We start from the raw sequence: 11,132 nt of genomic DNA on the forward strand, positions 1-11,132 counted from the left end.
GGAATTCTGGGGCTGTGATCATGCCGAGAGCAGGACCAGAAGTGACTTTGAATGTTGAAGTGTGAAGGGCCTGAATTTACAGGGCTGTGGCAGTGCCCTCGGTGGGGGCACAACGAAAGCATCCTACGGCAGCATACACCTTCTCCTCGCTGCAGCTGGGGGGTGGAAATATTCCTCTTTATTGCCCACTGATTCCAGAGCCCACCTCACTGAGGTAATTCCCTCCCCTTACTGGTTTGTTTCACCATATTTGCAAGTGTTGGAAGACTGTGCTACAGTTTGGCTGCTTTAGTGATTTCCTTTGTAGTGAGCTAGATTGCAAGAGTGGATGATGTCACTGCTGTAACAATTATTTTCACTTGATTCTTGACAGAAGGGAAACAACAGGTTTGCCAAGTGTGGAAATGCAGAATATTCGGAGGATGTAATGCCTGGAAATGCATAAACTATTAAATGATTTTATCTTGAAGGCTGGCAGCTGCTGCAGCCCAATTAAAGATCTATTATTCTGTAAGGAGGCTTCTAGAAAGTGACTTTAAAAGTGTAATACACAAGAGGAAAAAAGCATTTGGATGGCATTCCAGAGAATTGCAATCATTTAAGAAAACTCAGGCATAAGTTTTAAACCTTTTGTGGCAGGATGGTGCTGATGAGACATCACATCACATGTGAGGGGATTGTAATATAAATATCCAATAAAAATGAGAAGGTTTTGTCAATACATAGGAGGTGTATGAAGAGGCAACTCTGAAAATACTGTATTTATAATTTACAATCTCTTGAATTTTGGTAAGTAGGTGAAGCACTTAATCAAAGCACCTGACTGATTCCCTTTCAAGAGCCTGAGCAATATATAGAGAGCAAGCCTGTCTTGGATTTTCCAAGTATGAGATTTAAAACAAAAAGCCTGACTGCAAAGGGAATCAATGGCAAAGTATTGTATTATTTTTATAAATAGTTTAAAAACCATTGTGATTACTTTTAAGGGTCAAGAAAAGGATCTCTACTAACTCTAAAGATGTGATGTGGTAGAGATTTTTTTGAAGCAGAATTTGTAGAAACGATACTGATTGATGGACAGGCTTTGGTAAAATAACACTGTTTGGGTTCAGGCCTTTTTAAAGTTTTCATGGTGTACTTTATTTCCCAAAATCCCTTGCAAATTAATGAATGCAAAATGCTGCTCTAATAGATGAGTCGAATCTTTGGCTTTGTGAAAAATGGTCACCTGCAGAAAACTGCCTTCACATATTCCTCCTTTGTTTCTGTTTTAGGTTTCTAGCACGGGATCATCCATCGATCAGATCACGCCAGCCACAGACCTGCCGTCATGTCTAAGTTAAAGAGCTCAGAGTCTGTTAGGGTGGTGGTACGATGCCGGCCAATGAATAGCAAAGAGAAGACAGCTTCGTATGAGAAAGTTGTCAACGTGGATGTCAAGTTAGGGCAGGTCTCGGTGAAGAATCCACGGGGAACATCTCATGAACTGCCTAAAACTTTCACCTTTGATGCTGTATATGACTGGAATTCCAAACAGGTTGAACTCTACGATGAGACCTTCAGACCTCTCGTGGACTCTGTTCTGCAAGGGTTTAATGGGACAATCTTTGCCTATGGGCAGACTGGGACCGGGAAAACATATACGATGGAGGGGGTGCGTGGTGATCCTGAAAAAAGAGGGGTCATCCCCAATTCATTCGATCACATCTTCACCCACATCTCTAGATCTCAAAATCAGCAATATCTAGTTAGAGCGTCTTATTTGGAAATATACCAAGAAGAAATCAGAGACTTGTTATCAAAGGATCAGTCCAAACGTCTGGAGTTAAAGGAGAGACCGGATACAGGGGTATATGTTAAGGATTTGTCCTCCTTTGTTACGAAAAGCGTCAAAGAGATAGAGCATGTCATGAACGTGGGGAACCAAAATCGCTCCGTTGGTGCCACCAACATGAATGAACACAGCTCTCGATCCCATGCCATTTTTGTGATCACTATCGAATGCAGCGAGTTAGGACTTGATGGAGAGAATCACATCCGTGTTGGGAAACTCAACCTGGTAGACCTTGCAGGCAGCGAGCGACAAGCTAAGACTGGAGCACAGGGGGAAAGGTTAAAGGAAGCTACTAAAATCAATCTCTCTCTTTCAGCTTTGGGCAATGTTATCTCTGCCCTAGTAGATGGCAAAAGCACACACATTCCATACCGGGACTCAAAGCTGACTAGGTTACTTCAAGACTCATTAGGTGGCAATGCCAAAACTGTGATGGTGGCCAATATAGGACCTGCCTCTTACAACGTAGAGGAGACTCTCACAACACTGAGATACGCCAATCGTGCCAAAAACATAAAGAACAAGCCACGAGTGAATGAGGATCCTAAGGATGCTCTGCTACGAGAATTCCAGGAAGAGATTGCTCGACTCAAGGCACAGTTGGAAAAACGGTCCATTGGCAAAAGAAAGAGGAGGGAAAGGAGGAGAGATGGAGGGGAAGAGGAGGAGGACACTGAAGAGGGTGAGGATGAAGGAGATGACAAAGATGACTATTGGAGGGAGCAACAAGAAAAGCTGGAGATTGAGAAGAAAGCTATAGTTGAGGATCACAGCTTGGTAGCAGAAGAAAAGATGAGACTGCTGAAAGAGAAAGAGAAGAAAATGGAGGACCTGAGGCGAGAGAAGGAAGCAACGGAAATGTTGAGTGCTAAAATCAAGGTAGAATTCTTCCTTGTCATACTTTTTCACAGCAATTTATTTAGGCTGCGGGAAGAATAGAGGGTTTCCCAATTTGGAAAGATATTTCACAAGAAGTTTCCAGGATAGTGATTTGTGTTTAGATTGGAAGATTTTGAAATAAACTATTTCTGGACAGAAGTTGAAATTTCCACTATTAATTACATATTTCAATATTCGTGAGTTGTTGCATTGTTCTTATGTGCTGCTCTTGTAGTAGGATCTTAAGCAATCAGCACAATAAAATGTGATGATACATCTTTTCACAAGCTGTAGCACAAAAATGCTTCATTCTGCCACAAACCATTAACAAGTTGTTTACAGGAGAGCACCCGTTTTGGTTCTCCAGCTTTGCCACACATTGCAACGATGTTTAATTCTAAGCAAGTTACCCTTTCACCAATCCCACAGTTTTATAGGAATTTTAAGAAATAATAATTCTTGTAGCAGCTGACTTGAGAACATTAAATAAGGCAGCTACGCTGGAGGAGTTGGATCCATACAAGAGAAAGTTACGTTCTGTGGAAAAGACCAATTAGACGGTCACCGGGAGAAACTTCTGACCTTGGTTTTTCCTTTCAGGCAATGGAAAGCAAGCTTCTGGTAGGAGGGAAAAATATTGTGGATCACACAAACGAACAGCAGAAAATCTTGGAACAGAAACGACAGGAAATTGCAGAACAGGTACAAGGAAAAACATTTATTATTTTGTACAAAAAGCCCAGCTGCAGAAATTTTTAAAACATTGTATCAGGAGAAACTATAAGAAATTTTCCCAGGGTTAACCCTAAAATTGGTTTAATGACAATCATTAATCTCAACAGAAGGGGGAAGGGCTGGTGTCCTATTTGTTGTTGTATGAAGTATGTAAAAAGGTTTGTAATAGTTTTCTTCCAGCTTTTCACGTTAAAGATTTATGTCCTATCTTGATTGGAGCTGTCTGTAAGTGAAGAAGTAATTAGAAATCCTCAGAGAGAGTCAGTTCGTGCATTAGCTCAAGGGAAAGATGTTTACTGTGTGCTAAAAGTTTATTTTCTGTTATGTGTTTTCTTTTGGTGATTATTTAAGTGCGATGGCTAGTATGAATTGATAAAAAAGAAAAAAAGAAAAGAATCTAAACATGACATTTGATTCCTTTAATTGAAACTTGAGTATTTATTCATGCTATCTGATTTTAGTAGCAAAACAAAGACAAAGAAGAGTTAATGCTTCTGGTATTTCTAAGGCAAGAGATAGGAAGAACTAGAAGCAAAAGCCCTGGAACCCAGGGATGTAAAAACACTCTGAACTTTGGTTTCATGTATGTCAGCCTGGGGGTGGCAATGTAGTTGTGACAACTTTAATATTATATGTCACTCTCTTCAGAAACGTCGGGAGAGAGAAATCCAGCAACAGATGGAAAGTCGGGATGAGGAAACACTAGAGCTGAAGGAGACCTATAGTTCTCTTCAGCAAGAGGTGGACATAAAGACCAAAAAACTCAAAAAGGTAAAAAGGAAATGATTCTGTGTCTCATGGGTTAGGAATAAAATCAGCTTGTGTGTGAAAGTGAGAGGAACATTGGCAAGTTATGACTTTGGCTCTTGTTGTCTGTGCCAGCTATTTTCCAAGCTGCAAGCTGTGAAGGCAGAGATCCATGATCTCCAAGAAGAGCACATCAAGGAGCGCCAAGAACTGGAACAGACCCAGAATGAACTTACCAGAGAACTAAAGCTAAAGTAACTCCCATCACTTCATTGCCTGCTACTAACTGTAACAGAGGTGGTTTCTTTGGGTGGGGAGTGGAGGGGCATCGCACACGCCTGTGGGACAAGATTTAAACATGAGAAAACTAAAACATTCCTCCTTTTCCAGGGCTGTATTAAGGCAGTTGGGAGAGGAGCAGTGGAGAAAGTCATCTGCTAATTATTTTTTGTGTGTATTTCCCACTTCTGTGGTTGCATGTAGGCACCTGATTATCGAAAATTTTATTCCCTTGGAAGAAAAGAATAAGATCATGAACAGATCATTCTTTGATGAAGAGGAAGACCAGTGGAAGCTGCATCCCATAACCCGTCTGGAGTGAGTGTACTTCTGATCTTTTCTTGGGATGGTATTTTAGGTCACAGAAAACCATCTAACTGTCAAAAATAAGATACCCCAAAAGGGGGATTGAATTGGGCATTTAAATTGGCCCTCTAGAATTTGTAGCTTCTTGCTGCACAATAAAATAAAAAAAATTATTATTCTTGGTAGGTTGAATAAAATAGGAATGTACAATTAGGAAAATTTTTGGAAGGTTAGGATTTTTCTTCTAGATGAGCCCAATAATTATATGTAAAATACATGTAATAGTGCATTCCTCATTAAAATAGCAGTAAATTCCTATCATATTTCTTTCCTGGTTTAGATAAGAAAGCTCTCAAAAATAATTATTATTGTGAGAGCTGTGGCTTGATCCTGCCTTTCTACACAGAAAGTTCTGTACAGCAAATTTAGAAAGCTGTGTGCAGCTGAGTGCATCTGCGCTCTGTATAGTAGAAATATGTAGAAACCCTCCCCATTGTGCAGGGAAGAGATGATACGGGATAATGATCTCATCTTCTCACTGGCTGTACAGAGCTGTTCCTACAAACGCAGCCTGGGTAGTTTCTGCTGCCTTGAAAACTAACTCTGTGTGTAATTTGCAGATTTTTAGTTCATAAACTCCAAGAGGAGTCTTTGGTTTTGGTGTATAATAGCCACAAGTATCCATTTTTCTCTAGTAACCAGCAGATGATGAAACGACCGGTGTCTGCTGTAGGATACAAAAGGCCACTGAGCCAACACGCCAGGACGTCCATGATGATTCGTCCAGAAGCTCGGTACAGGGTAAGCCCAGATGTGGTTATAACCTTCATGTGTTCACCCTCCTGATTGGGGGAACGTGGATTTCAGAGGATTGTTAATTTTTCAACAGGATGTAAATTTTTACAGTATCCTGCATACGTTTATAAAGTACTCCAGAATAAGCTTCTGGAGGGAAAAGAAACTATTTGTATGAAAATGTGCAGATTTTGATTCTGCTTTCACTGTCTCAGGCAGAGAACATTGTATTACTGGAGCTTGACATGCCCAGCCGAACAACGAGAGACTACGAAGGTCCAGCCATCGCTCCCAAAGTTCAGGCAGCTCTAGAAGCAGCTCTGCAGGATGAAGATGAGATACAGGTGGATGCTTCAACCTTTGAGAGCACTTCAAATAAAAAATCAAAACCCAGGTGAGTTGGATTTTTAGTGAGCAGAGCAGCCAACAGCAGAGGTACAAGTACACCACAAGTGCTGTTTGTCAGCACTTCTCGTCAGTGAAGTTAAGGTGAGCTTGGCTGTAAAGCAGAGAGAGAGAGAAAGGAACATAGGATAGAAGAGAAAGCTGAGACTGATAAGAGAATAAATCCAGTAAAAATTAGCTTTTGGAAGATTATTTTTGATGAGTAACAGGTGACGTTGTTGGGGCTTTTTGTTTATTTTATTTTTTTTTTTCATTTTTACTTCTTCAGGCCTAAAACTGGAAGGAAATCAGGGGCATCCTCTTCAGCAGGCACCCATAGTTCTCAGCTCTACCCACAGTCCCGAGGGCTGGTTCCAAAGTAAAACCAGCAGTTCCTCGCCAGGGCGTGAACAGCCTTTGCCTTCTGAGAGCAGAGACAAGTAAAAACCTGCAGAGAGAACTCCCAGCCAGACTCCAGCTCCTTTCCCCTGGAGGTGGCCTCTTTGCCGTTTAACTGACTTGAGCCAGTCCGGGTGCACTGAGCCACGGGAAAATGCGCGCTTGCAATTCAGCATTTGGCCTCTGTGGGAAACAGATTTTAGTTAGGAAATCAGAAATGCATGAGGTACGTTAAAGTGTTATTAGAAGCAATGGGAAGCATGGGGATCACCTCACAGCATCACCGTCTCTCCTTCTGCACTAGCCCTTTTGCTGCACTGGGTTTGGTTTTTTTTTTTTTTTGCTGTTGGGCAATAAGAAGACAGAGTTGAAAGTCATCTCAACAGAACCACCGCTCCAGAGCTCCGTAGTGAGAACCAAATGAGGTCAAAAAGCAGAGGATCTGCTCAAACTTGATTAGGTGCATAGTTTTTCCTCTTCCTGCTTGAAAGACTGGCGTCATCGTTTGGGGTTAAGAAGCTGGTCTGAGCAGGCAGGATGGCAGTGGTCAGCGTGTTCTCACCAACAGATAGCTGTGCCTCCCTTTAGAACTGTAGGACAAAAAAAGGGGTCTCGCAAGCAACTTTGCGCTCTCCAGAAAGGAAGCAATAGAAACTGAAGTCCTTTCCTTGTTTACAGGCATAAGTAAGAGCTCCTCTAAACTGACCTCCTACAGACCTCACCCCTACCAACAGGAACCACCTTGTCAAAGAATTCATCTGCATCCCAGTGCCAGCTCCACAGCTTTCTCCCTCTCTCTTGCCTCCATCTTTACCCCTGGCGTTTGAAACCAGTGTCCATACAAAGTCTTTAAACCCGTGGGATGGCGTGTGGCCATTTTCTCATGTCTCCCACTGATCACGGGAAACGTAGCATTGGCTCAGCGCTGTCTCCCTTGCAGCTCAGAGGGCTGGCTCTGCGCCCCCCTGTGAGCTGGGTAGAGGGTAGAGCACCGTAACGTGGAGCTGCCTATGAGTGCACTCTTGTAAGTATTGTCCTTTCCCTTGGAGGTTCAGCGGTCGGTACCTTTTGTGCCTCACCTGTTCCACGTTAGAAGCTTTCCCTTTGCACCTCCCAGCCCATGCAGAGCCCACTGGGAGTGAAAGCACATGTAACCAAGTCTGGGTGATGGAATCTGGTATTAACTCCAGGGGTTTTACTTTGAAAACAAGGGAGGAAGAGCCCCTGCTTTTGACGGTCTCTTTGCAAAGCTGCCCTATGACTAAAGCAGGCTCCTGTAACGCTGCAAGTTCGTGTGGCAGGGTAAAGGGAGGTGCAGCCACCACGCTGAGGGCAGAGTAAGGTGTCCCTGTCTACTGTCTCACAGCTCATTTGTAAGTTTTATTTCACTGTATATTGAGCCTTGGGATGTTACTTTTTCTGGTTGCTGTTGGCTGTCATCCTATGAACATTTTTACCTCTTTCCTCTCCCTCACTGATGACTCCCTCCAGACTGACACGTGTGAGTGCATGAGGACTTGCCTGGTTTTAGAAATGCTCTGATGTGTGGACTCTGCCTTGTGTGGTCTCGTTAAGTATCCGCTGAATGAATTCATCCAGGCTGGAGAACTCCATCCTCTCTGACCCCCATGAGCAGAAGGAACCGATCGCTCAGCACAGCTCACCTCTGCATCTTGCAGGCACGGTGCCTCGGTGAGCCAGCTGCCCAGGTGGGCCTGGTTAAACACTAACTCGGCTGCTTTGATTCATGGAGTGCTTTTCTGGACCACAAGATTAATATATATATATATATACATATGCCTATATATATATATTCGTTGTGGTGGAGGAAAGAGGAATTTGCTTATAATTGAGAGAGCAGGCATTTGACAAACTTCTTTCAACCTAAACATGAAAACTTGGCATAATCTTCCTTTTTATAAAGCACTGTTTATGTACAGAGAGCCTTTTAATTGGCTCTTGTTGCATAGAATAATGTCACCTTCTCTTCCCTGTCCTCCCTCTGTCTCACTAGCACATAATCTTCTGTACATTGACATTTTAAAAGGTGATTGTATGGTGTAAGTGCTCAGAGAATTGAAAAGAAACAAGGGGAAGGGGTCTGAAACCTGAAATAGCAACAAAATACGTGACTGCATATATGTGCATAGCAATGTACACGTATGTTTTATGTGATACACAGGCACCTCTGTGTCTGCACACGCGCACACCTCCTCAGTCACTACTATTCCATAGGGAATTCTATATTAAACTCACATGCTGGAAACTCCCCTTGTGGCAGGACTGGTACAGTGGAAATCGCCATGCAAACCCGAACTCTTCTCGTTTTAGTGTTGATAAGCTAGCTGGTTAATATGTCAGAAAGGCTCTGCTTTTTAATTCTGTAGAAATTCATTAGCAAGGTGGGTGGAAAAAGAATAAAACTGCATATTTAGTCATTGTATTGAAATTGGAGCTGTGGCTGGAGATTTGGTTAGCGTATTCATGGGCAATCTCAGATCATTACAGAAGCTTTTAGAGTCTCATTCCAATGGACTCGACCAGATGCTCAGTGGCACTGATATTAAGATAAAATACATTGTCTTAAGCTGTACAAAACGTACTGAGCTCTGGGTTGAACTTTTTAAGAAACATTCCTGCCGAGTTTGCCCCTCTCTGGGTGTTATCTGAACCATGTGGGCTTCCTGCAGGTTAACGGCCAAAGACAGGAAATCCAGCTGACTCCTGGAAGAGGCCCTCGGACAGTGTGCGCCGTCCTAGTTTCTTCATAGGAATGTTTAATGTCCTTCTCATCTTTGCTCTGATCTGTATAATGGGATCTTTCTTTTAAAAAAGTGACATGCAGCAGAAGTCACCCGTCGGCTCTGAGAGCGAGCACCGCGTGACACTGAAGCATAGGAATTAAAGCACTTTCTTCAAAACCTTAACATAGGTCTAGGCGCCTTTTTTAAACTATTTGCATGCTGCTTGAATCTTCTAAAACACATACCTCTGTCAGAGCATCTCGGGCTACGCTGATGCATTATACAGATCAGATCAGACTTGCGTTCAGTATTTTTTTTAAGGTGTAGTAAGTTCTGCCTCCGCTCAACATAGAGTGCTTGGCCGAGTGCCAGTGAGACACCCGTAAGCCTGGATCTGTCCTCTCTTCTGTCTGTAACGCTTAACGTGCACCAGGCTTTAAAGGGTTCAGCGCGACTCTTGTGGGTCTGTTTGTGCTGTGTTAAAACCCAAATGGGAAAAGATAACCTGCAAAAGCCATAAATAGATGTGGAGATGGAACTGAACTGAGAACACTGGTCCTGTCTGCGCTGTCCCACGCCGTGGTGGGTTTTACTCTGTGGTCCAGGCGCTTACTCCCTCCTTCAGTCCCCTTTCTTTTCAAAACGGAATGCCCCAGGCTCTCCCCGCGGGCACAGCTGTCCATATGAGAACTCACAGCTCCTCGGAGATACACCGGTCTCCGCCTTCTCTTAGGTGATCTGTAGACAAAGAACCTGTCAATAGTTCTGTCCATAGTTTTACAGCTTATATTTATTTGTATCATCTCTTTTGTCTAGGAATGTAAAGTGATCCTAAAATACAACGTGTAATAAAGTCAATAAGATTTATTGCATCTATCAAAACGTGCCTGGCTTTCATTCTTAATTTATAAGTAATGTCAGGGGTCATTGACTTCATGTTTTACAAATCCTTCCGTTATTTTTCTTCCCCCATATAAATTTTTTTGGGCAAACTAAATTATTGTTAAATGGTAAAATGTAAGTAAGAGTAGAACTGCCTAACGCTGTGTTGCTGTCTGGCACATGGCATCTCAGGAAAACGCGTGCTGCAGGAGCCCTGACTAGGGTCCCCACCTGATGGGGACAAAGCCAGAGGGGCCTGCAGCCCCCGGTGCCTGTTGAGTGAAATAAGTGGGTCAGGACAATTCCAAGCTCAAGTCCAGGCTGGGCGGAGAAAGGATTGAGAGCAGCCCTGGGGAGAAGGAGGGTTGGTTGAAGAGAAGCTCAAGATGAGCCAGCAATGTGTGCTCACAGCCCAGAAAGCCTCCCACATCCTGGGCTGCACCCCTAGCAGTGTGGCCGGCAGGGTGAGGGGGGGATTCTGCCCCTCTGCTCCGCTCTGGTGAGACACGCCCCCAGTGCTGCCTCCAGCTCTGGGGGCACCAACATCCGAAAGACATGGACCACTTGGAGTGGGGCAAGAGGAGACCATGGAGATGCTGGGAGGGCTGGAGCCCCTCTGCTGTGAGGACAGGCTGAGAGAGTTGGGGGGGTTCAGCCTGGAGAAGAGAAGGCTCCGGGGAGACCTTAGAGCCCCTTCCAGTCCCTAAAGGGGCTCCAGGAAAGCTGGGGAGGGACTCTTGATCAGGGAGGGGAGCCATAGGACGAGGGGGAGCGGTTTTAAACTGAAAGAGGGGAGATTTAGATGAGATCTCAGGAAGAAATTCTTTGCTGTGAGGGTGGTGAGCCGCCGGCCCAGGTTGCCCAGAGAAGCTGTGGCTGCCCCATCCCTGGAGGGGTTCAAGGCCAGGCTGAACGCGGCTTTGAGCAACCTGGTCTGGTGGGAGGTGTCCCTGCCCAGGGCAGGGGGTTGGAACTGGATGATCTTTAAGGTCCATTCCAACCTGAAACATCCTGTGCTTCTGTAATCCCACTGACCTCTACCCCATTGCGGTTCGGGGAAGCAACCTCAGGGGCCAGAAACCCAAAGAGCCGCAGCGAGAGGCCGCGGCGGGGGCCGACATGTCCCCTCCTCCCGCTCCTCTCAGCCG

At 44.2% G+C, this 11,132-nt stretch overlaps 1 protein-coding gene across 1 annotated transcript; it reads left to right on the forward strand.

Moving 5' to 3' along the window:
- The first annotated feature begins 1,330 nt into the window (after positions 1–1,330).
- On the forward strand, positions 1,331–6,342 carry KIF3B (kinesin family member 3B). Its single transcript, XM_074157777.1, has 8 exons — positions 1,331–2,713; positions 3,314–3,415; positions 4,097–4,219; positions 4,331–4,449; positions 4,679–4,792; positions 5,476–5,581; positions 5,791–5,969; positions 6,249–6,342. Exons 1-8 carry the CDS (start codon positions 1,331–1,333, stop codon positions 6,340–6,342), a joined length of 2,220 nt encoding a protein of 739 aa, XP_074013878.1.
- The last annotated feature ends 4,790 nt before the right edge of the window (positions 6,343–11,132 follow it).

The sequence above is a fragment of the Numenius arquata genome, chromosome 12, assembly GCF_964106895.1.
Source record: "Numenius arquata chromosome 12, bNumArq3.hap1.1, whole genome shotgun sequence".
NCBI lineage: Eukaryota > Metazoa > Chordata > Aves > Charadriiformes > Scolopacidae > Numenius > Numenius arquata.